At 43.5% G+C, this 26,865-nt stretch overlaps 1 protein-coding gene and 2 pseudogenes across 1 annotated transcript; 1 reads left to right on the top strand and 2 right to left on the bottom strand.

Annotated features, from left to right (window-relative positions):
* The first annotated feature begins 510 nt into the window (after positions 1–510).
* On the top strand, positions 511–3,339 carry LOC103892812 (cyclic AMP-dependent transcription factor ATF-4-like; annotated as a pseudogene).
* LOC129051325 (endophilin-A2-like) lies at positions 2,237–3,039 on the bottom strand (annotated as a pseudogene).
* Positions 3,340–5,260: 1,921 nt separating the features above from the next.
* On the bottom strand, positions 5,261–24,225 carry LOC100443345 (leucine-rich repeat-containing protein 37A3-like). The gene is given in 12 exon segments (XM_063718579.1): positions 5,261–7,519; positions 7,911–7,982; positions 8,550–8,621; positions 12,035–12,115; positions 12,764–12,835; positions 15,664–15,735; positions 18,527–18,598; positions 20,155–21,134; positions 22,307–22,368; positions 22,371–22,800; positions 22,979–23,430; positions 23,433–24,225. Coding segments are annotated over 12 exon segments (3,585 nt in total). The 3' UTR covers positions 5,261–7,092.
* Positions 24,226–26,865: the final 2,640 nt, after the last annotated feature.

Genomic DNA, 26,865 nt, shown 5'->3' with positions numbered 1-26,865 from the left:
CTGGTACCAGGCACTACAAAATCATGCCAAAATGTAAAGACCATCGAGACTAGGAAGAAACTGCATCAACTAACGAGCAAAATAACCAGCTAACATCATAATGACAGGATCAAATTCACACAGAACAATATTAACTTTAAATGTAAATGGACTAAATGCTCCAATTAAAAGACACAGACTGGCAAATTGGATAAAGAGTCAAGACCCATCAGTGTGCTGTATTCAGGAAACCCATCTCACGTGCAGACACATATATAGGCTCAAAATAAAAGGATGGAGGAAGATCTACTAAGCAAATGGAAAACAAAAAAAGGCAGGGGTTGCAATCCTAGTCTCTGATAAAACAGACTTTAAACCAACAAAGATCAAAAGAGACAAAGAAGGCCATTACATAATCTTAAAGGGATCAATTCAACAAGAAGAGCTAACTATCCTAAATATATATGCACCCAATATAGGAGTACCCAGATTCATAAAGCAAGTCCTGAGTGACCGACAAAGAGACTTTGACTCCCACACAAAGTGTTGGGTATAGATGACCTGGAAACCATGCCAGATGACCTTTTGACCATGTTGGATGACACTTGTGATCTCTTTGCCCCCGTAGTCCAGGAGACTAATAAGTAGCACCCCCAGACAGTGAACCCAATTGACCATCTCCCAGAAAGTTTAACAAAACCTGACCAGGTTGCCCCCTTCACCTTCTTGCAACCTCTTCCACTTTCCCCAGGGGTCCTGTCCTCCACTCCAGATGATTCCTTTAGTTTAGAGCTGGGCAGTGAAGTGGATATCACTGAAGGAGATAGGAAGCCAGACTCCACTGCTTACATTGCCATGATCCCTCAGTGCATAAAGGAGGAAGACACCCATTCAAATAATGATAGTGGCATCTGTATGAGCCAAGAGTCCTATCTAGGGTCTCCTCAGCATAGCCCCTCTACCAGGGGCTCTCCAAATAGGAGCCTCCCATCTCCAGGTGTTCTCTGAGGGTCTGCCTGCCCCAAACCTTATGATCCTCCTGGAGAGAAGATGGCGAAGATGGTAGCAGCAAAAGTAAAGGGTGAGAAACTGGAGAAGAAGCTGAAAAAAATGGAGCAAAACAAGACAGCAGCCACTAGGTACCACCAGAAGAAGAGGGTGGAGCAGGAGGCTCTCACTGGCGAGTGCAAAGAGCTGGAAAAGAAGAATGAGGCTCTAAAAGAGAGGGCAGATTCCCTGGCCAAGGAGATCCAGTGCCTAAAAGATTTGATAGAAGAGGTCCGCAAGGCAAGGGGGAAGAAAAGGGTCCCCTAGTTGAGGGTAGTCAGGAGCATCAATGTGCTTGTACATTGCTGTAGCTGTGTGTTCCAATAAATTATTTTGTAGGGAAAAAAAAAACAAAACCGTCCAACCACAAGAAAACAGCTGGCAGATTCAAAGTTAGGCAAAAACCTTCAGAGAGTAAACAGAGTCCTCACGGGCCCAAGGAGCATCCAGAAAAGGCACTTCAAAGAGGTGGGAAAGCACAGCACTAGGAAAGAACAGGATGCCCAGGCATTTGTGGACAATGCTGCCAAAGAAAAAAGGCTTGAGGGTCCAGACCCAAGGGAGCTGGAACAGTCTCACATAGTGCAGGGGCCTGAGAAGGTAGCGGGAAACACCGTCTACACCAAGCCTTCGTTCAACCGAGAGCATAAGGCAGCAGTCTCCTCTGTGCTGAAACCCTTCTCCATGGGCGTGCCTTCTGCCTCTAGCCCGGCAAAATCCCTACCTCAGGTCAGAGACTGAAAGACTTAGCCTACACCAATTTTAGAAATTGCAATGGCTAGAGATAAAAACATGAAGGCTGCTCCATCTTTCTTTCCTTCCTTTCTTCCTTTCTTTCTTTCTTTCTTTCGGTGGTCTCCCTCTGTTGCTGAGCCTGGACTGGACTGCAGTGATCTCAGCTCGCTGCAACCCCCCTGCCTTGGGCTCCCATGATTCTCCTGCCTCGGTCTGCCGAGTGCCTGGGATTGCAGGCACGCGCCGCCATGCCTGACTGGTTTGTGTATTTTTGGTGGAGACGAGGTTTCGCTGCTGCTGAATGCCATGAGAAGCGCCATGGCTTAAGCCGCTGGGGGGTGCCACTGCAGAGCCTGGTGCTGCTTCCACCGCTGCAAAGGCCAATGCTGCCACAGGCACTGCTGCCCTTAATAGGCCATGGTGGCTGTGGACCCTGAGGGCAGGGAGGAGGGAAGGCACGCACGTGCAGAGAAAACTACATCTGCGGGCGGGTGAAGTAGAAATGCAGCTGGACAGTGTCTAGTTTCTTTTCAAATATTTGATGTGAGGAAGATTTCCACATCCTGTGCTTGAGCTTCTCTGCCAGCTCGTCCAGGATCTGCAAAGCCTGCCAGTGGTAGTCCAGCTGCACCTCTACCAGGGCTGGGAGTTAACTCACCTGCTCAATGTTGGTGTCCAGGAGGTTGTGCATGCTAGTTTATTCTACCTCCTTGGAGTCCTCAAACTTCTCCAGTGCCTGGCACAGCTCCTCATCAGGGATCTTGCCCTGCCACTTCTTTTATTCTAAGTCCAGGCGGCGGCCATCCAGCTTCTGCAGGTGGTGCGGGATCCCCTTCAGGTCTTTCTCACACAGGTTCTGGAGGAGGTCAATGAAGTTCTGCTTGACCTCTATGTCCAGGGAGTCCTTCATCTCTGCCAGGTGCTTCATGGACTCACCGGCATCGAGCAGTGCATCACTGAAGTTGGACTCGTTGCCCAGCTCCTCCTGGTGGCGGATCAGGCACTCACTCAGGAGCCCCTCCGAATGCGGGTAGCCGGGGTTCTTCACCTGGCCCCGGATCTTGCACACCGTGTTGAGCATGGTCAGCTTAGCCTGCGAGGCTGGGTTGGGCTGCAGGTACTTGATGGTCCTTGCCAGCATTTCCATCACCGCCTTGCTGATGACATCTCCATCTCTTTGAAGTCATCGTCCAGCTTGGTCCCATCAGCCCCTCTGACCTTCTCACTGACCAGCTGGCTCGCCTTGTAGAACTGCTTCTTCAGCCCTGCAACCGACATGCTGCCTCCCACCGCCGAACCTCCTGCCCGGACTCCACCAGCGACAGGCTCCCAGGTGCTGTGACCCTCTGCGTGCCTCAGAGGCCCCACCACATGCTTGCCAGCTCTGCACCTGCCCTGGCACCACCTCGAGTTTATGATTCTTTAGTCTCCTTCAATATAGATCTGTTCCCAGGATTGTTTTAAAGTATACTGACAAAACTTTGAGACTGTAAATGACCTGAGATATACAGTATCCTTACTTGAGAATAGTAATTTTTCAATACACATTAAAGATCATTACACATGAGCCAAGACAAATGAGCTGGCCTACTTACTTTGTATACAAATGTGTAAACTCCTCAAGAGTTCCAATAATGAACTCCAATAAGGAAATTAGTTCAATGTCTTTATGTCCTTGGTGACAAATGGTTACGGACAATCAGAGCATTTTTCCTATCCACTAATGGTCAAGAAAAAAGCAGACAGACCCTCACTATCTTAGAGAACTAAGTGAGAAAGTTGGTCGATGAAGAGGACTTCATCCAGAGAGGAAGGGATCTAGCTCACAGGGAAGATGCTGCAGGAGGCTGAGGAAAGTGAGGCTAGAGCAGTAAAACAGATCTGACAACCTGATGAAAATAAGGAAGTGACCTGACAAAAATGAACGGAGCAGAGTGCTAAATGAAGGGCCCCTTCCATGCAATCTTGCATAATGCCCTCAACCAGCCTTAGCATAACTGAGTTTCTATTTAGCTTGCCATATTGTGGGGGGTGCTGGTGGCACAATTTAAGTTGCAGTAAGTTGTGTAACAAACTCACATAGGGCCCTGCAGAAATTATATATATATATATAAAAAATATATTATATAACATATATTATATATTATATATAAAATATATATGTATATTATATATATAAAATATATATGTATATTATATATAAAATATATGTATATTATATATATAAAATATATATATATTATATATATATAAAATATATATATATGTATATTTTTTAGGCAGGGTCTTGCTCTGTCACCCAGGCTGGAGTGCAGTGGCATCATCTTGGCTCACTGCAACCTCTACCTCCTGGGTTCCAGCGATCCCCCTGCCTCAGCCTCCCTAGTAGCAGAGACTACAGGCATGTGCCATCACACCTGGTGAAGAGAGATATATAGATAGATAGATAGATAGGTAGATATATATATATATAGATAGATAGATAGATATAGATATCTATACCTATATCTACAAAGAAGGCCAGGCATGGTGCCTCATGCCTATAATCCCAGCACTCTCAGAGAATGAGGCAAGAGGATCACTTGAGGCCAGGAGTTCGAAACCAGCCTGGGCAACACAGTGAGACCTCATTTCTCCAAAAAATAAAAATAAAATTGCAAAAAAACAAAAAAATAAACCTCACACCATATATGCAAATTAACTCAAAATGGATCATAGATCTAAATGTAACTATACAATTTCTGTGAGAAGACATAGAGAGTAAATCTTTTCCACTTTGGATTAAGCAACAGGTTCTTAAAGATTTCTTAGGTAAGAAACAAAAAAGCACAAGCCACATAAGAAAAAATTGCTAACTTAAAGCTGATCAAAATTAAAAACTTCTGCTCTTCAGAAAGCTTTATTTATTTATTTATTTATTTTTTTTTTGAGACAGAGTCTCACTCTGTTGCCCAGGCTGGAGTGCAGTGCTGCAATCTTGGCTCATTGCAACCTCCACCTCCCAGGTTCAAGCACTTCTTGTGCCTCAGCCTCCTGAGGAGCTGGGATTACAGGCATGGGCCACCACACCTGGCTAATTTGTGTATTTTTAGTAGGGATTGGGGTTTTGCCACGTTGGCCAGGATGGTCTCGAACTCCTGACTTCAAGTGATCCACCTGCCTCGGCCTCCCAAAGTGCTGTGATTACAGGTGTGAGTCACTATGCCCAGACAGAAAACACTTTTAACAGAATGAAAAGACAAACCAAAAACTGTGAGAAGATATTTGCCAAATACATATCTATAAGGCCCTGTTTTTTGTTTTTATTTATTTACTTATTTAATTTTTGAGATAGTATCTCACTCTGTGACCCAGGCTGGAGTGCAGTGGCGATCACAGCTCACTGCAGCCTCGACCTCCCAGGCTCAAGCAATCCTCCCAGCTGAGCTTCCTGAGTAGCTGGGACCACAGGTGAGCACCACCACACCTGCCTAATTTTTATGTTTTTGGTAGAGACAAGGTTTCACCATATTGCCCAGGTGGTCTAAAACTCCTGGCCTCAAGCAATCCTCCTGCCTCAGCCTCCCAATGTGCTGGGATTATAGGCATGAGCCACTGTACCTGGTCCCTGAAAAGACTTGTATCTAGAATCTATAAAGCACTCTTTTTGTTTATTTGTTTGAGACGGAGTCTCACTGTGTTGCCCAGGCTGGAGGGCAGTGGCATGATCTCTGCTCACTGCAAGCTCCACCCCCTGGGTTAACGCCATTCTCCTGCCTCAGCCTCCCGAGTAGCTGGGACTAAAGGTGCCCACCACTACACCCGGCTAATTGTGTGTGTGTGTGTGTGTGTGTGTGTGTGTGTGTGTATTTAGTAGAGACTGGGTTTCACCGTGTTAGCCAGGATGGTCTCGATCTCCTGACCTCGTGATCAACCCGCCTTGGCCTCCCAAAGTGCTCAGATTACAGGCATGAGCCACCACTCCCGGCCTAAAGCACTCTTAAAACTCAATAATAACGAATCTCCAATGGAATTACAAGGAAAAAAAACCTCAATAAAAATATTAATATCCAATTAAAATATGGGAATAGATTTGAACAGTATAGTAAAGAAGATATTTGCACATGAACATTCAACATCACTAGCTATTAAAGAAATGCAAATTAAAACCACAATGAGATTCCTCTATACATCTAGCAGTAGAAAGGTGAACATTTCTTTAAAAACTCAAATATAAGAATCTGCTGGGCTGGGCCATGCATGGTGGCTCACGCCTGTAATCCCAGCACTTTGGGAGGCCAAGGCAGGTGGATCAAGTGAGGCCAGGAGTTTGAGACCAGCCTGGCTGACAAGATGAAACCTCATCTCTACTAAAAATATAAAAATTAGCTGGGCATGGTGGTGTGCGGCTATAATCCCAGTTACTCAGGAGGCTGCGGGAGGAGAATCGCTTGAACCTGGGAGGCCGAGGTTGCAGTGAGCTGAGATCTTGCTGCTGCACTCCAGCAACGACTCTGTCTCAAAAAAAATCTGCTGGGCTGGACATGGTGGCTCACGCCTGAACCACAGCACTTTGGGAGGCCAGGGGGTGTGGATCAATTGAGGTCAAGAGTTCAAGACCAGCCTGGCCAACATGGTGAAACCCTGTCTCTACTAAAAATATAAAAATTAGCTGGGTGTGATGGCGGGTGCCTACAGCTACTTGGGAGGCTGAGGCAGGAGAACTGTTTGAACTCAGGAGGTAGAGGTTGCAGTGAGCCGAGATGGCACCACTGCACTGTAGCCTGGGGATAGAGCAAGACTGTGTTGCAAAAAAAAAAAAAAAAAAAATGCTGAAGATGTGGAACAACTGTGACTCTCATACAATGCTGGTGGAAATGTAAAATGGCACAGCCACTTTAGGAAACAGTTTAGCAGCTTCTTAAAAAGTTAAATATACACTAAGCATGTGAACAATCCAACTCCTAGGTATTTACCCAAAGAAATGAAAACATAGGTTCACACAAAGACCTGTATATGAGTGTTTTTATGAGTCTTATTCATAATTGCAAAAAATTGGAAGCTACCCAAATGTCCATACATTGATGAATGGATAAACAAATTGATACATCCACACAACTGGAATACTACTGAGCAATAAAAAGGAGTGAAGAGTTGTCCCTCGGTGTCTGCAGGGGATTGGCTCCAGGACGCCCTGCAGATACCAAAGTCCACAGATGCTGAAGTATTTTATATGGAATGACATAATACTTGACGTAATAAATGACATAAGCCTTGGGTATACTTTAAGTACCTAATACAGTGTAAATGGTATGTAAATAATTATACCGTGTTTTAAATTTTCTACTGTTTTTATTGTTGTATTATTTTATATATTTTATTTTTTCCATATATTCTCCATCCATGATTAGTTGAATCCATGGATGAGGAACCTGTAGATATGGAGGGCCAGCTGTACTGATAGGTGCAACAACATGGATGGTAGCATAATCTCAAAAAAATTATGCTGAGTGAGACCGGGCAAGGTGGCCCACACCTAGCACTTTGGGAGGCTGAAGCAGGTGGATCACTTGAGGTCAGGAGTTCAAAACCAGCCTGGCCAGCATGGTGAAACTTCATCTCTACTAAAAATACAAAAATTTGCTGGGCATGATGGCACACGCCTGTAATCCCAGCTACTTGGGAGGCTGAGACAGGAGAATCGCTTGAACCTGGGAGGTGGAGGTTGTAGTGAGCTGAGGTCATGCCTCTGCATTGCAGCCTGAGCGACAGTGAGACTCTGTCTCAAAAAAAATAAAAAACAATACTAAGTGAAAGAAGTCAAACACAAGAGGCTACATGCTACATGATTTCATTTAAAAGACATTCTGAAAAAGACAAAACGATAGGAACAGAAATCAGATTAGTAGCTAACAGGGGCTGATGGTGGGAGGAAGGGATTGCCTACAAAGGGAAACGAGGGGCCTTTCTGAGGTGACAGAAATGCTTTATATTGGGAATGTGGTGGTGGTTATGTAACTATACATTTGTCAAAACTCATCAAACTATACACTTACAAAGGGTGAATGTTATATGAAAATTATATCTCAATAAACCTGACTTAAGAAAATAGTAAAACAAACCTAAAAAACCAACTAAGTAAAAATAAATCTAAGAAAAAAATAACTTACAGTTTTTCCAGTTCAACAGTCATCATGAGAATGTTAAGTATTGTAAGTGTGATGTGCGTTGTTCCCATGTCTCTGAAGAAGAAAGCCGAAACATTCATGATATGAACCCATTACAAAATTCTGTACTTCAAAAGATAATTCAAGGACATGTGATTACTTCTATTTTGGCTTCTCTATAAAACAAGCCACTTCAACAGGTTATTTGCTGTAAAATTCCAGAGAGATCTTATTAAAGAAATTTAAGTTGATCTACATCATCAAATTAATGATATTTAAGAGAATTTACACTTTTTTTTTTTTACCATTATCTTACTTCTCATTTCATATTGCATTCACTCATCTTGATTTACTCTTTTCTTCCTTTTTAGAATAATGAACACCTATTCCTCTTTGCTTCCTTGGTTAAGTAATATTCCTCCATGTGTCTACATGTTCCAAATCTATACGGGTTCTTCAACACTGTTCTCTTCCCGTTATACATCTTTTCTTAATCCTTTTCTTTGCCAATAACTTTTTTCAATAACTCAGTTAAAATTTAAATTATGACTTTTTAGCCTAAATGCAAAATACTTTATCTTTGATAACAAATTTAAAAAGCATAAATCATCTCATGACTCATGAGAGTACTATAGTACTTACAGATATTTTAATGCTGGCAGTTCAAAGACATATGGATCTTCGACAGCAGTCAGAGGATTGCGATTGAGAATTCTGAAAAAGGCAATGAAATTAAAATTACCTGCATTTTCAATGTGTGAAACTGCATAAAAAGTCTATATTCATTTTTTGGTATGGAACTTTTAGGTAAAAAAAAATTTTTCTTCTTTTACATAATAAATCACCATTAGACTCCGTAAAGCACTATTCCTTTGGGAACTACCTAGGTCTCTAGAAGATAAAGTAGTGGAGAGAAAGCAGGGAAAAATAGAAAAAAAAAACAAGAAGTGGATAGCAAAGAAAAAATATGCCACAGAAGTTTTCAGGTCAAAAACCCTAGAAATGACGATGTTGGTAGGAAGCCCTGACTCTGTAGGAAACACTATTTCTAGTGTCCTCCATAATTCAAGTTGTTCATCCATAATTCAAGTTCCTTTTTTTTTTTTTTTGGAGATGGAGTCTTGCTCTGTCACCCAGGCTGGACAGCAGTGGCTCCATCTTGGCTCACTGCAACCTCCACCTCCTGGGTTCAAGCAATTCTCCTGCCTCAGCCTCCTGAGTAGCTGGGATTACAGGTGCCCGCCACCACACCCAGCTAATTTTTGTATTTTCAGTAGAGACGGGGTTTCATCATGTTGGACAGGCTGGTCTCCAACTCCTAACCTCAGATGATCCATCCCCCTCAGCCTACCAAAGTGTTAGGATTACAGGCATGAGACACTGTGCCTGACTGCTTGCCTTTTATCTTTATAAAGTTTTTTAAATTTATGGTTTAATTTGCACAGTTAAGGAAAAGAAATAGGACCAATTCTCCTGCTTTATACCCAAAGAAAAAGGGATAAATCTAAGAGGAGGAACTGGTCAAAACCATACTCCCATCACATACTCCCACTTGTCTTCTTGTATGACATCACAGCCTTCGTTACACTGCATGTAACCACCTGTCTACTTGTCAGTCTCCTGGGCTATCAGCTCCTTGAGGGCAGAGACCACATCTTATTGTCATTGTCATCCCTGTGCCTGGCATGATGTCTGAAATTTACTAGGGATTTAATAAATGTTTATTGAATAAACAAATGACATTTTGTTTATATGTCAATAAAATGAATAAATTCATTTTGATGTGAATTTTTATTCCAAAATGCTGGAATCTGTTTTCTTTTTAATTCTTTAAAGTGAACAAGAAAAAGAAAAGAAACAGGAAGAAATAAAAGAAAATCACCCTTTAGGTTAACCCAAGAATCATCACTGTACTTTTGCAGAAATTATAAAAATAATAATAATTACAATGAGTATCTATTAGGCTGCTACGTATTTGTGATCAGCATTTCACATTTCATCCTCACAATTACCTTATGTGGTAGATATTATTATTGCCCTATTTTATAAATGAGGAAACTGAGGCACAGAGAGGTTACATAACTTCTCCTAGGTCACCAAGCTATGAAGAAGCAAAGCTGTAATCTGAACTCATGTGCTTAATCTGTATGAAGAAAAAAGGTTTACTTTAACCTTATGGTTTTACAATTTTTTCTTTTCTTTCTTTCTCTTTCTTTCTTCATTTCCCTCCCTCCCTCCCTTCCCTCCCTTCCCTCCCTCCCCTCCCTCCCCTCCCTCCCCTCCCTCCCCTCCTTCCTTCTTTTGAGTTAAAGTTGCCATTTATTGGCTGGGCCTGGTGGCTTAGGCCTATAATCCCAGCACTTTGGGAAGCCAGACGGGTGGATCATCTGAGGTCAGGAGTTCCAGACCAGCCTGACCAAAGTGGTAAAACCCCATCTCTGTCAGAGCCTTGCTCTGTCGCCCAGGCTTGAGTGCAATGGCATGACCTTGGCTCACTGCAACCTCCGCCTCCTGGGTTCAAGTGATTCTCCTGCCTCAGCCTCCTGAGTAGCTAGGATTACATGTGCCCGCCACCACACCCAGCTGAGTTTTGTATTTTTAGTAGAGATGGGGTTTCACCATGTTGGTCAGGCTGGTCTCGAACTCCTGACTTCAGGTGATCCACCCACCTCAGCCTTCAGAAGTGCTGGAATTACAGGCATGAGCCACTGCTCCCAGCCACCAGATTCATATGTGGGACTCCTACTGTTATAAAGTGCTTAGTAAAGGTGGTGAGTTTAAGACATCTGTATTGGTGCTACCCAAACCTCTTGGTGGAGGGACCTAATGAGCCTGTTCTCTGGTGTGAGGGCAAAAGAAAAACAGACCCTCAGTGTCTCTTCCCTCAGTTAAGCATCAGCAAATTAATGAAGACAGAGAGGAGCATCTGCAGAAACTGCTGCTCTAATCCAGATACATCCTGAACACCTCCCTCTACCTCAAAATGAACTGTGTGAAACTAGATTTCTCAACCACAGGAAAGGTGGAAAGTATTTTCTAAAGTCAGATGTAGAGGAGAATCTTCACCTTGTGTCTAAAGTCCCCTTCAGCCCATTGAATATACCCACTCTGATTTGCTGGGTATGTTATACAGAGAAATCATAGAATTTTTGCACTTACGGTAGAAGAGTAGTCAGGAAAGTATATGGAATTAAAATAGAGTGACGTATTTTCTTTACAAAATTTTTTTTTGCACAACAGCTTAACAAAAACACCATTTTGGCCAGGCATGGTGGCTAAGGTGGGCAGATCACCTGAGGTCACAGGAGTTTGAGACCAGCCTTGAGGGGAGGTTGGAGTGCAGTGGCACAATCTCGGCTCACTGCAAATTCCACCTCCAGAGTTCAAGCCATTCTCGACCCTCAGCCTCCTGATAGCTGGGATCACAGGCACCTGCCACTACGACCTGCTAATTTTTGTATCTTTAGTAGAGACGAGGTTTCGCCATGTTGGCCAGGCTGGTCTCAAACTCCTGACCTCAAGTGATCCTCCCACCCCGGCCTCCCAAGGTGCTGGGATTATAGGCATGAGCCACTACGCCCAGCCCTACACTTTGGATTTAACTTTGATTCCTGCTCACATGCAGAGTTTCAAACTGCTTAAATGTCTGCAACATTTACCTGCAAGGAAGAAAGCTTAACACAAAGTCCTCCAAGGAGCAAAAAACTGCACCACTATGCCCAGCTAATTTTTTTTGTATTTTTAGTAGGGATGGAGATTCACTATGTTGGCCAAGCTGGTGCTGAACTCCTGACCTCAGGTGATCCGCCCCCCTCAGCTCCTAAAGTTCTGGGATTACAGGCCTGAGCCACCCCGCCCAGCAACAAGGCTAGTTTGAGGGTCACTTTTTTGATGCATTTTCTTGCCCATGCCATAGGTCAGAACTAGGACAAGCAGAGCAGGTCATATATAAGCTGCGTAAGTCTCTTGGCCTCTTTGTACCTTAGTTTCCCCATTTGAGAAAAACAAATGGATCTTAAGACACACTTTTCAGAGTTCATAATGGGCTTATACCCGGCTAACCAATAATTGTATGAGTTTTTATACAAAATAGTTGTTTACACGTATTCATCTTATATTTCACTTACAAGTTGTGTAAAAACTGCATTCCGTGCCAGGCCTGAAATGTTCCAAGGCTCAGTTCTGTAATTAAATTGCAGCCCAGATTTCTACAAGAAAAGACATAAGCCAAAGGAAAAAAAAATTATTTCAGAACATTTATCATTTGCTGTGAGTCTAAATTATATAGGATGGAACATAACCTCAATCCTTTCTCTGTGCACTAAGGAAATCTCACTGTGGAAGATACTGGCTTATGATTTATACTTTAACATTGCACATGTGGTGCATTAGCTACAAAACAGTGAACGCTCAGTAAATACCTGTGTTAAGTGATCTTTATTTCTCTAGAACAGGATTCCACAACTTCAGTACCATCGACATTTTGGACTATATAACTCTTTGCCGTGGGGGTTTGTCTCATACTTTGCAGGATGTTTAGCAGCATCTCTGGCCTCTGCCCACCAGATGCCAGGAGCACAATCACAGTTCTGTCAACCAAAACTGTCTCTGGACATTACCTAATGTCACCTGAGTACAAAATCACACCAGTTGAGAACCACTGCTCTCTGATGATTCACTATGATCTGTGTAATAATTCTCACACTAATCTTTGCTAGAGACAAAAAGGACTTGCTATATAATTTTAGTACCTTTCTACTGGTCAAATTTTAATCATATTTCAAAATGAAAAGCAAAGAGGTTTATAATTGTTTTATAAAAATTCCAAATGTAATAAAGTTATATTTGTAACTTACATATACTGCAAAAATGGTAGTGATTCAAATGTATGTCTTTCAATATACCGTATTTTATTGCAGGATAAATCTCTAGGAAAAATAAAAGGAAAATATTGCCTTGATAAGTTATCAGTGTTGACTAGTAAGAATAATAGCAAGAGTTTAGAATAATATTGAATACACATTTTTCATCTCGACTCTAAACGTTTGGACCTGTATTTGAACTTTCCAGAGCCCCTAACCCTGCCCGTACCTCTCCTAGAGTCTCACCTTCATACTTTTAGTAAATAAAATATACAACTTAATAGACTTTGGAATTAATTTTTCCTGAGAGCAGTGGACTTGATTAGATGCCCTTTTGTAGTTTCATCAAATCTTAGATTATGAGCTCAAAGCGTTTATCTCTGTATATAGTTTCTAATATTAAAACGAATAGCCTCACATTTATACACCTTCCTAGTTTAGGTTTGTTTTCCTAAGCCAGTTCAGTATCAGAAGAAATAAAAGACATCCTTTCAACAGCATTTGAAAGGAAGTTACCCCTTTACTTAATACATAACGTTGAACTAATATTCAAATCATATTAATACAATTAATTTCTGTCATATTAATAGAAATTCATTTTTGGTTTTATATTGCTTTAATATTTCATGAAAGCAATTTCTTCAGTTATACAGTGATGGGGCTTTTCCCTCCCCTTTTACCTGGATGGTGTAACTTTGGCTGATGTCTCCATCTCTAGTCTCTCCCTTCCTAAACTATCCTGCACACAGTCATCATATAAACTCTCCAGAAGTGGCTTGCAAAGACCAGCACCTCCTGGGAAATTATTGAGGATGCAAATTCTTGGTCCCACTCTAGACCAACTGAATCAATAACTATGAGGGTGGAGTCCAGAACTGAGTTCTAATGTGCCCTCTCAATGATTGTGATGCAGATCCATCTTACAGCACTGCTGTGATAACACGGTTCCCCATGATGGCTCCTCAGCTTGGCATTCAAAGCCCTAGAAGATCTGGCTCCAATTTCCTACTCTCCCTCCTTGTAATCTACAGGTACTCATGGCATTCCTCGAATACTTTCCTGTGTTTTGCCCTTCTCCTATTTCCCTTTTGCAAGTTTAGAATATTGTCCCCAAGATGTCTGTCCGATGCTACACAATGGCCCTTCAAAGTCCTGTTCAAATGGGATTGTTCTAGTAACATCTTCCTGGGTCCAAACTGAAGTCATTTCCCCCTCTTCTATGCTTTAGAAACAATTTATCCCTCCTAGGGCCCACATCCATTTCTTCTTCTTAATGGAGTTATTTTTCATCCCATTTTTTCTGAGCATAAACTCCTTGAAAGCATGGACTAGGTCTTGCTCATCTGCATTGCCCACCATGTTTAAAACTGACACATGGAAATAAAGTAAATTCAAATATTTGTAAAACAAATGAATAGCTGGCCGGGCGCGGTGGCTCATGCCTGTAACCCCAGCACTTTGGGAGGCTGAGATGGGTGGATTACAAGCTCAGGATATCGAGACCATCCTGGCTAATAAGGTGAAACCCCGTCTCTACTAAAAATACAATAAATGAGCTGGGCGTGGCGGCGTGTGCCTATAGTCCCAGCTACTTGGGAGGCTGAGGCAGGAGAACGGAGTGAACCCAGGAGGCAAAGCTTGGGGTGAGCCGAGATTGTGCCACAGCACTCCAGCCTGGTGACAGAGCGAGACTCTGTCTCAAAAAAAATAAATAAATAAAATAAAATAAATAAATAAATAAATAAATGAATAGCTGGGGGAGTGAGTAGAAGGAAAATGATTATTTTAAAGCAAATGTAGTTTTATTACTTCATGGCCTCTGTAGCACTTTGGCATCCACTTGAGGGTCTTTACACCCACTTTCCTTAAGCCTTTCACATTTGAAAGAATCTGTTTGCAAAAGAGCATCACTAATAAGGATTAATGACATACACACCTCTATGGACAGAGGATAAGAATCAAGCTTTCATAGCAATTGAACATAGTATCTTCTTGTCTCTAAACAGACAGAAATACTATGCAGGTATCCCTTTCCTGGTAACAGGGCTGGGGAGATAGTTACTGTGGAATTAGTGAAGAGTTAGGGGCATTTCTGATATGCCTCTTAGTGTAAACATTTCTAGCTCTACCACTTAACCATCATTTTAAACATCTGTTTTAATATAACAATTCCCAAAATGAAATCCTTAATACTAGTCTATTCTCTTGGTAGCTTAATATTCTAGATAATATTATTCCTATAATTCAGCTTATTTCAAATATTTAAATGTTAATTTAATTCCGATTAAATTACCAAAAAACTCTGGATTAATGATGTTCAAATGAATGTAGGTGGTCTATATTTTCTTCTCCTTTAGGCAACAATCTGAAGTTAACTTTAATTCCTTTCATTCTAGTAAACCAACTTTTTCAAATCTTTTTTTGTGAAGGTCAGACGGTAAATATTTTAAGGCTTTGTGGGCCACATGTGATCTCTCTCACATATTTCTCTTTCTTTTTTCTTTCACAGTCCTTTAAACATGCAACAACCATTCTTAACTTAATAGGCTATTAAAATACAGACCTTAGGTTAGCTTTGATCTATTGGCTGTAGACTGAATAGAAGAAGATGGTATGTAAACCCTTATAAAACAAGGTTCATATGGGTGTCAGTCACTGCTCAGATCTTCTTACCATGTGAACTTTTTTTCTGTCTGTATTTTGTCTATACAACTTAAAAACTGAAAATGCATAGGACATAGCTAATGCTAGAGATGGGCTGAGACCCTATACAAACTTACAGAATTGCAGAATTTTATTGCTGGAAGAAATCTTAGAGATTATCTAATTTGAACCCCTTATTCATTTTAAAGATAATATGACTAAAAACGCAAAAATATGATTAACTAACTTACAAATACTGGAGGGATAGCAGGCCTTCAAATGAATCCTTATGTAATTCAGTCAAATAATTTTCACTGAGAATTCTGGAAAATGAAAAAGTTATTTCTAGATTAAAATGCAAACCACAACTATTTGCTACACAGGGACTATCTCCTGCATGTGGAGGAAAGCTGGGTCATGGTCATTTCAAGATGGTGGGATCTGCTCTGCTTTCATTCAAATCTTTTCCTACATTTTCCTTTTAGTGTCTATCTCTCTCCACCAACACCACCACACACACAGGCAAGCACACACACACATATGCAAGCACACACACACATGCAAGCACACACACACATGCAAGCAAGCACGCGCACACAAGCACACCACTCCACTCTTCCCACCAAATTGTATCTTTAATGATTCCTCTCTAGATCATAATATACCTTTCAGAATCCAACTCTGGGTGGCACCAAGATCAGCAGAACCTCCATTTCCTCCTCTCTTTTCCCAAACCTTATTATGAAAGCTCCACATGGGACCACGTCAGGGCTGCAAGTGACGCCATTCAACTCTTTTCCCCCATCAAAAAAATTTGAGAACTACAATGTGCATAAAGGGCACATAACATAAATGTTGTTTATATTTAATTTAATTTAATTTCTGAGACAGGGTCTCATTCTGTTACTCACACTGGTCTCGGACTCCTGGCTCAAGTGATCCTCCTGTCTCTGCCTCCCAAAGTGTTGGGATTGCAGACATGAGCCACCTCACCGGGCCAAATATTCAGTTTAATAATTATAAAGCAGATACCCATGTAAACATTGTTACAAAAGATTATTGCTAGCATCCCAGGAGCCCCAGTGTGCCCCTTTCCAATCATATTCCTCTCTCTAACCCTAACAGGTAACCACTACCCTGACTTTTGTAATGATTTGCTTGCTTTTAAAATGTAGTCCTGGCCTGGCGTGTGGCTCATGCCTGTAATCCCAGCATTCTGGAAAGCCAAGGCACATGAATCACCTGAGGTCATGAGTTCGAGACCAGCCTGTCCAACATGGCAAAACTCTGTCTCTACTAAAAATAGAAAAATTAGCTGGGCATGGTGGTGGGCACCTGTAATTCCAGCTACCCAAGAGGCTGAGGCAGGAGAATCCCTTGAACCCAGGAGGTGGAACTTGCAGTGAGCCAAGATGGCACCATTGAACTCCAGCCTGGGCAACAAGAACAAAATTCCATCTCAAAAAATAAATAAATCAATTATCCTGCCTCAGCTTCCCAAGTAGATGGGATTATAGGCACCCACCACCATGCCTGGCTAATTTTTATATTTTCAGTAGAGATGGGGTTTCGCCATATTGGCCAGGCTGGTCTCAAACTCCTGACCTCAGGTGATCCACCTGCCTCAACCACCCGAGGTGCTGGGGTTACAGGTGTGAGCCACTGCACCTAGCATGTGTTTTACTTTTAATTTAGAACTCATGTATGTCTTGTCTATATAAGTCAAACTAATGATGTGACACAAACTGTTGTGAAAAATGTTACTTTGAATTTAAGCATTTTTTCCAAAATCATTTATGTGTCTAAACTAATTCCTTCTATAAATCAGGAAGAAAACGATAAAACAATTCAACAGGAAAATGAACAAAGGACAGAAAACTCAGAGAAGAAACACAAATGTTCAATAAACATATAAAGATATTTAATTAAATTCATGAGTGATCAGAAAAATTCAAATTTGGATGGAATCTCTTTTACTCATCCATAACTTCAACAAAATTTGGCAAATACCCAGCAGTGAAAAGGTGTGGGGAAATGAATGCTGCCACATTCTGCCGACAATAGAGTCAATTGGCACAACATTTTTGAGGACAATTAAAATTTTATATCTACATAGTCTTCACCCCAACTCTTCCATTTCTAGATATCTATGCTACAGGAATACTTGCCCATTAAGCATAATCTAAACATTCATCAATGGGGAAATTATTAAATAAACTATGATGCATCCATACTATGGATTATGCAGGACTTTAAATGAATGGGGTGACCCTCTAAGTCCTAGGAAGGAAAGAAATTATGAAGTGAAAGAATATCATATGATATAAGTGATACCATGAAGTGAAAGAATCAAGTTGCAAGATGTTACCCTTTATGGAAAGAAAAAAGATTTTAAAAACCACACAACAAATCTATTTTGCTTTATGTAAATATGTATGTAGGTAAATGGGGAAAAGTCTGAAAGCATGTATACTAAACACAGAGTAGCATTACCTCAGGGATGAGGGAGTAGGGCACAAGGAGGGTTTTTGTTATACCTGTTATTACCTTTTTATACATTAAAAATAGAATCATGGGCTGGGGGTGGTGGCTCATGCCTATACTATGAGCACTTTAGGAGGCCAAGGTGGGAGGATCACTTGGGCCCAGGAGCTCAAGACCAGCCTAAGCGGCATAGGAAGACCCTGTCTCTACAAAAAATACAAAATTAGGTGGGCGTGGTGGCATGCACCAGTGGTCCCAGCTACTTGGTAGGCTGAGGTGGAAGGATCTCTTTTGCCTGGGAGGTGAAGGCTGCAGTGAGATGTGATTGTGCCACTGCACTCCAGCCCAGGGGACAAAGTAAGACCCTGTCTCTGAAAAAAAAAGGGAAAAAAAAAGAATATAACCATGTATTATTTGTATGATAAAAAATAAATTTAAATTGCCTCTTATTTTAGAGAGAGCCTACCAAATTTAATTTTAAAATAACCATAGGATTGCAATCCACAGAGGTTGATTTGGGGTATGGAGGGGAAATATCTTTTCTCAGAAGTACGGACCTCAAAATTCTGGACCAAGAAGGATCTTACAATGCAGTTAGTTTTTTATCATATTTGGAGAGAATATACCCACAGTTTCTCGGTCCAACTGTATGCTTTCCATACATTTCCATCAATATATGAAATATAGTTTCCTTTGAAATTTCTGTGAAGAAAGGCAGTTTATATCCTTGAATAGGCAGGAAAAGAATGAACAGGATAAATAAAAGAATCACAGCAACCTTGTCGGGGATATTCAGAAACAGAAAATAACACCTGCTTTCTCATTTCCAGAGCTATCAGCTTCCCAGTTTGCACAATTCATCAAGAAATAAAGCGGGGCCACTGGCACAAATGATGAGGCATCTCCCGGAAGCTTAACTTCCTATCCATCCCATCTCTTGGACAGACGATGCCAGTTAATTACTTTGAATGTAAGTATTTTATCCAAAAGCACTTATGTGTCTAAACAAATTCCTACAAATCAACACAAAAATGGTCAATAATTCAACAGAAAAATGGGCATAAACTTATCTTTATCGATAAATAAGTAGAAAGAAACCCTATGCCAGGTAACACCAAAGCTTTGCCCTCTGTTGAAACATCCTAGGCTTTTTCTTTCCACTCTTATTACAACTGATCTGATTTAGCCCCTTCACACTTTACTCCTACATTTTGCTAGACCTTTCTATTTTGTCTCCCTGAAATAAGCTTTTCCTTTTGGGCACTCTACATGTGGATTCTAAAATAATCCTTTGCATGTCTACACTTGAACATAAAGCAAAAAACAAAATAAAATAATCTTCCTGTTTTAATCATTTAATCTCTCTTGCTTGGAAAATTTCAATGGCTTCCCATACCTCATTTAAGACCCAAGTAAAGTTTTAGCTTATCCATGTAGCTTTCCCTGATCTCCACACCTCAAGGATCACAGATTCTGGTAAATTCTAGCACTGATGGTAGGCATTATCTTTTAGTAATTAATTATATACACCTCCCTTTTTATGCCTATTCTCTTTCTTCCCTCCTATCATTTTCATGTTCTGGAGACAGTAGCATACTTGGTCCTGAGTTTGGCACAAAATGAGTGCTACATATAAAAAGCCAGGGACAAAGATGAGTTCTGGACATAACTAAACGATGGAGTAATCATGTTAACAGCCGACATTCCTACATATGCTAGGCAGTGATGAAGTGTTTCATGTATTCACTCACCTAAATTTCACAGCAATCCTATGAAATGGTAGTTAGCATAATCCCCAGTTTAAAGGTGAGGAAATTGAGTCACAGAGCAGAATAACTTGCTCTGGATCACCAAGCTAATAAACAGACCTGGGTTGAAACCCAGGCAGCCTGGCTCCAGAATCAACTCTTAACTACTTAGAGCATCATCACTGAGAACAGGAGAGTGACAGGCTGCTGTAAAGAGGGTGAAGCAAAAATAGGAGCAGAGCAGTGGTTAAGCAATGATGTAATGGGGCTAAATAAAAATGGATAAGAAAATGAGTAAGAGTAAAAGACTGGAGTAAAAGTAAAAGACTGGAGAATGGGTCTAACATTAAAGGAGAATGAGGAGAAGGGAGAGTTGACAAGCAAAGGTGAAAGCAGAAAGTCAGTTGTCAGTATGGCTTGGGGAGATAAAGAAGGCTCAGGAGGGCCTCCAGGAAAAGGCTGCCATGTCAGGCAACACACAGAGAATGATTGAGGAAAGGTGATTCTTACAAGATGGTGAAGATGCCATTGTAGGTGCTGGGCTCTGGGACAGGCACTTGGTGGAGCCTCTGCTTTGGGCTGAGATCAACACGTGACAGAGTCTCATCTCTGCAGGTACAGAGCTCACATATGCTGGTGCTTGTGGAGGCCATCTGTTCCTCTGGTGCAGTTTCAGACTGCACCAATGAATCCTGCGAAGATTCTAACTTTGTAGGTCGACCCGTGACTTCAGTCAGGCTTCGATGCAGAGTCTGAACCTGGTCTGGATGAGGAGCTGTAGTCTTCTCCAGGGTTGTGGAATGTCCAATCTCTGTAGTGGGTTCTGGAGTTATGGCAAGCCCCGGGTCTGGAGGCTGAGCTGAGGTTTCCTCCGTGGTTGGAGACAGTTTAACCTCTGTAGTAGGCTCTGTAGTTATGCTAAGCTCCAGGTCCAGAGGTTGAACTGTGGCTTCAATCAGGTGTGAATGCTGAGCCTGATCCTTGTCTGAAGGTGGAAGTGTCACCTCAGGGTGTTCTGGAGGAGGAGCTGTAGTTGTCAGGGCTGTAGAAGATTCAACCTCTGTTGTGGATTCTGGAGTGATGGTAAGCCCCAGATCCAAAGGTTGAACTGTGGCTTCAGTCAGGTGTGAATGCTGAGTCTGAACCTGGTCTGGATGTGGAAGTGTCACCTTAAGGTGCTTTGGAGGAACTATAGTCCTCTTCAGGGGTGTAGAATATTCAACCTCCATAGTGGGTCCTGGAGTGATGGTAAGTCCCAGGTCCAAAGGTTGAACTGTAATGCTGGGTGACATTGGATGCTGAGTTTGATCCTGACCTGGTGTTGGAATTGTTACCTCTTGATATACTACAAGTTGGGGTACAACTTTCTTAGGAGGCTGAGTTGGGGTCTCCTGCATGGTTGGAGAAAGTTCAACCTCTGTTGTGGATTCTGGAATGATGGTAAGTCCCAGGCCCAAAGGTTGAACGGTGACACTGGGCAATGTTGAATGCTGAGCTGGATCCTGGCCTGGTGTTGGGACTGTCACCTCATAATGAGCTGGAGGTTAAGCTGTAACTTCCTTAGGTGGCTCTGGAAGCTGAACTGGGACCATTTGCCTTCAAAGCAGAACCTTGAAGGTTCTACCTCCTTAGGGGGCTCTGGAGCCTGAACTGTGGCCTCCTGCTGGGTCACAGAAGGTTCTGCCTCCACAGGGGGCTCTGGAATCTGAGCTGGAACCTCCTGCTGAGTTACAGATGGTTCTACCTCCTGAGGGAACTCTGGAGGCAAAGATGGGGCCATCTGCTGGGTCAGAGAGGGTTCTATCACCATAGCAGGGTCTGAAGACTGAGCAGGGACTGCCTGCTGGACTGGAGAGGATTCTACCTCTTTAGGTTGCTCTAAAAGCCGAGTTGGGGGCTGCTGTAGGACTGGAGATGGTTCGACCTTCTCAGGTGGCTCTGATAGCTGAGCTGGTATCTCCCACTGTGGTGGAGGACTGACCTCTTCAGTGGACTTCCGAGGATGACCTGAGGCTTCCTGCTGGGTTGCAGATGGTTCAACCTCCTTAGGGGGCTCTGGTGGCTCAGCTGGGAACTCTTGCTGGACTGGAGAAGGTTCTGCCTCCTTAGGGGGATCTGGAGTCTGAGCTGTGGCCTCTTGGTGGACTGGAGATTCAATCTTTTCAGGAGAATGCAGAGGTGGGGAAGGGAGATCAGGCTGGGCTAGAGAAAAGTCATCGTGCTCAGTGGGAATAGGAGGGTTGTCCTGCTAGACTGGAGAAGGTTCTACCCCCATAGTGACTGCTGTAGGTTTGGTAAGCTCCCTATCTAGATCTAGATATGGCACATGTGGAGGTGAACCTATTGCTTCATCATTCAGTGAACTTTCAAAGTCTGAGGAGAGCTGAGTTGGAGGCTGAGTTGTGGGCTCTTTATGGACTGGAGGAAGTTCATAATTTTCAGGTCTATTTAGCTGCTGAATTATAATGTCTTGCTGGTCTTTCAAATGTTGAAACTGCTCAGGGGACACTAAGGGCTGACCTGGGGCCCCTTGTTGGGTTAACATTTCAACCTGATTAGTGAAATCTGGAGTCATGGTAACCACGTAATCCACAGATTTAATAGTGACATTGTGCAGTGTTGGAGGCTGGACTTGAACATGACTTAGAGGGGAAACTGTTACCTCATGATGCTCTGGAGGTTGAGCTACAACTTCCTTAGGGAGCTCTGGAGTCTGAGCTGGGTCTCCTGCTGGGTTAGAGAAGACTCACCCTCCTCAGCAGTCTGTGGATGCTCAGCTGCAGCCTCCTGCTGGGTTGGAGAAGGGTTCTCATTATTAATAGATTCCGGAGATTGAACTGAAGTCTCCTGTTGAATTGCTAAATGTCCAGCCTCTTCTGATGACACTGGAGGCAGAGGTGGGCCCCCGTGCTGGATGGTGGGAGGTTCTACATTACCTGGCCCTGAGAGCTGAGCTGTAGCCTCCTGGTGGACTGGAGAAGTTTCCACCTCTGCACTAGGCTCTGTTGCTATGGTGAGCTGCACGTCTGGAGGTTTAACAGAGACATTGGGAAAATCTGAATGCTGAGTTTGATGGTGACCTGGAGGTGAAACTGGGACTTCATGATGTTCTGGGGGCTAAGCTGGGGTCTCCTGCTGGGTTGGAGAAGATTCAACCTTCAACCTCCCCAGAAGACTCAGAAGGCTGAGCTCGCTGCTCCTGCTCACTGGGGGAAAGTTCAGGCTCTATAGGAGGACCTGGAGGCCCATTTGGGGCCTCCTCTTGGATTGAAGATGGTTCCATCTCTTCTGGAGGCTGAGCTGGGGTCTCCTGCTGGGCTGGAGAAGATTCAACCTCCCCAGAAGACTCAGAAGGCTGAGCTGGCTGCTCCTGTTCACTGGGGGAAAGTTCAGGCTCCATAGGAGGACCTGGAGGCTCAGTTGGGGCCTCCTGTTGGGTTGCAGAAGGTTCCACTTCCTCTGGAGGCTGAATTGGGGCCTCCTGCTGGGCTTAGGAAGATTCCGTCTCACTTTTGGGCTCTGAAGTCATGGTAACCTCCACATCTGCAGGTCTGACTGTAATGTTGGGCAAGTCATAATGAGCTTGATCCTCACCTGGAGGTTGAACTGTCACCTCATGATTCAGTGGAGTTTGAGCTAGACTCTCCATAGAGGACTCTGGAGGCAGAGCTGGGGCCTCCTGCTGGGTTGAAGTTTCTACCTCCTGAGGGAGCTGTAGAAGCTGCGCTGGGGCTTCTTCCTGGAGTGAAGAGGACTGGATGTCTTCAAGGGTCTCTGGATTTTGATTTTGGGCTCTAGATGGAATTGAGAAAGTCCAACTTGCTCAGGAGGCCCTGGAGGCTCATCTGTGTTCACCCGGAGTTCTGGAGGCAGGCTGCTGGGATACAATGTGTCCATACTCGAATATTCCTCCTCCAAAGTCTCTTTCTGATGCTGAGGTTTGGATAATTGGTGTGGAATCCCAACAGTCTCAGTAAGGCTCCAACGCTCAGCTAGATCTTTCTTCAGGTTCTTGGGCGAAACAACAAATATGGTTGGTTTTGAAACATTACAGTCTAGCAGAACAAGTATTTCACCTGCCTGATGACCTGCAGCCCGATCTAGATCTGCAGTTTGAACCTTACTTTTGAGGCAAGGAAGCTGAACTAGGGTCTGATTCTGATCCCCGTCTAGCAGTGGAACCACCTCTGGGAGCCTTTCTTGCAGAGTCAGCTTGTCATTTAAATCCTGATGTGTGGCCAAGAACTGCTCTGGCCCCAGGGGCAGCTCTCCAGCTGAATCCGTGTCCAGGAATGGAACCAAATTTTCAGTCTATTCTTGGGGCAGGGCTGACACCTGTGAGGAAGCAGAGGGCTCCAGGTAATCAAAGTCCCCTGGGGCTGTCGGGGGAGTAGGCGCATGGGGAGATTCCCATGGGAGATGGGAGGAGCAGGAAGACCAGGGCTCAGGCGGCCCCAGGGGGTTAGAGGTCAGCTGGAGCAGGTCCTTGACCCACACCAGAGGCTGAGCCTTCTTGACTAGTAGACACAATAGCTGCCACGTAAGGAGGGGCCATGGGCCCTAGAAACGCAGCCAGGACATGACACACGCTAGTGCCGTGCACTGAGCGGGAGTCCTTCTGGCAGCCCTGAGATGCTCATGCCCCTTATAAACATGCGCCCCGCCCTGTCTTTATGACACCTTTATCTATGCCACCTTTATTAGGCTCGGGTCCAGATCTGCTCCATGTTATCATGGCAATCTTATGTCACAATCTCGCTCAAGTGATCCTCCCACCTCAGCGTCCTGAGTAGCTGGGACTACAGGATGTGCCGCCACACCCAGCTGATTTTTGTGTTTTTTGTAGAGACAGAGTCTCCCTATGATGTCCAGGCTGGTCTCAAACTCCTGGGCTCAAGTGATCCTCCCACTTCAGTGTCCCAAATTGCTGGGATTACAGGGATGCGCCACCATGCCCAGCCAATCCAGCCATCTTGCAGCCAATCCTCCAGCCCCAATTAAGCCTTCAGATGACTACAGCCCCAGTTACTATCTTGACTACAAATGACAGATCCTAAGCCAGAACCACTCTTCTAAGCTGCTCCTGAAATCCTAACCCATATACAGTGTGTGAGATCATAAACACTTATTGTTGTTTTAGGCCTCAAATTTTGGAGCAATTTATTATGCAGAAATAGGTGACTGAAACACACAATAAAATTGCTGTCATTACTATTATAAAGTACTTCCTGATTTTGAGCTGAAATCCACTTTCTTTTAATCACCACCCTCTCTTCCAGTTCCATCTTTTTGGGCCACCTAGAAAAAATACAATCTCTCTTCCTCATGGTCAAAATGTTTGGTGCCAGTTTTCATGCCAACAATTTAATTCATCAGGCATTTGAAGAGTGATCACTGTGCCAGGCAGTAGGCATGCAAAGATAAGTAGGACGAGGTCCCTGCCTAGCCACACACTCAAAACATTCTTCCACAGGAGGTGTGCTATAATGAAGGGACCTGACTCCCAGTGCAGGAGAAGGAGGTCCAAATGCAGTTGTGGCTGGTTCTGCTTACAGAGGTGAGGGAAGGCTTCTCAGAAGAGGTGGCAGGCACTGAGGCCTAAGGGATGAATAGGCCTTCTCCAGGATGACAGGAGAGGAAGGACTAACAAGCAGAAGCTACAGGCAGAAGACCACCCTGACACTAACCACTTTCTTCTGCAGGGCACACATCTCCTCTCCTCTGGTCCAACTTTTGAGTCCTCTCCCACCCCCTCCCAATCTTGATAACTCCACTCAGAACACACCCTTTCCTGTCACATGATGACATCTAGACGGAGCCAGCCCTCCTCCAGGGTGGTCCGGCCAGTGTGGAGTGGAATTGGCCGTCACCTTTCTTTTTCTGGAAGCTCCACTTGGTCCAGACTTGTGTGAGGTTTTTTGGCCTCCACATCCTTCAGCTGACTCATGCTGGGCCTGCAGGCATCTGGACTGCAAAGTCATTTTTCACACGTGCTCCTGGGAAACCACATCTCTTCGTACTTTGTACTTCTGCTGTTGTTTTGTTTTCACAATTTTTCATGGGTGTTTTGAAGTTCAGTAATTTGATCTGTGCAAACTGCTCATCTCAGCTCCTGGTTGGCAGGGGCCATGTGGAAGCAAATTGAGCCACCAAAAAACCCACTTTAGAGCACGCCCTGGAAACAGAAACCATCTGTCATTCGAAGGCCATTGTGGCTGGGAGGGATTCAGACTCATCGCAGCTCCTTCCAGCCTTCAAAGATCTCACCAGATAAGAGCCTGGCTTGGATTTGAAGACACCTTCTATGAAGGAAAGGCTTTGGCAGGGGTGAGGTGGGTGGGCTGTGATACTTTGTAGGAGCTGAGCACAGACGGAAGGAAATTGGAAGGGGATGTTTGTCTGGCTCCCCACGGCTCCCACCTTCCCCCGTCAGGGAGAATCAGGCCATTGTCTAGGTAGAACTCTTGGCTTGTTTATCTTCTCAGACACAGCTTAGAACAAGGTTTCACTCAGTTTTCTTTTCACCCAAAAAATGACCACAGGAAAGAGTGACTTGCCTTTGCTAAATGTCCAGTCCGTACTCTCCATTCCCATTTCTCTGCCTGTTTCTCCCATTATCGGCTTCTAACAGAAAATAAGAAGAACAAGCTTCCCTTTGATCCCATCAAAGATAACATGTAGACATTCATTCATGCGTTCCTTCCTTTAACTAGCATTTATTGGGTTCCTACTATGTTCCCCGCATTGTTATTGGTACTAGTGATCCTAGTATAAAAGACACAATCCCTGCTGTCAAGAGGTCACAATTCTGGAAGGAACCCAGCAGTACTGGAGGCAGCGCTAGTGGGGAATGGGAGCACATAGAAGAGGCATTTGACCCAGCTTTGGAAAGAATTGGAAAAGGCTTTAAAGTAGAGTAAAAGTTTGCCAGAAAGAATAATCGTTATTACAGCTTTTTTAAAGCATCTTCTACATGCCAAGCACTGTGCTAAAATCTCCCTATATATATTGTTTCATTTTAATCCTCACAACTCTAAGAGGTCACTACTGTAATTATTCCAACTTCACAAATGAAGAAAGTGAGATTTAGCAAGGTCACCTTGGTGGGGCGTGGTTGCTCACACCTATACTCCCAGGATTTGGGAAGCCGAGGCAGGAGGATCACTTGAGTTTAGGGGTTCAAGGCCAGCTTGGGCAACATAGTGAGTCCCCTGTCTCTAC

Source organism: Pongo abelii, chromosome 19 (genome assembly GCF_028885655.2).
Source record: "Pongo abelii isolate AG06213 chromosome 19, NHGRI_mPonAbe1-v2.0_pri, whole genome shotgun sequence".
Classification (NCBI taxonomy): Eukaryota; Metazoa; Chordata; class Mammalia; order Primates; family Hominidae; genus Pongo; species Pongo abelii.
This window is presented reverse-complemented; position numbering and strand designations above follow the sequence as displayed.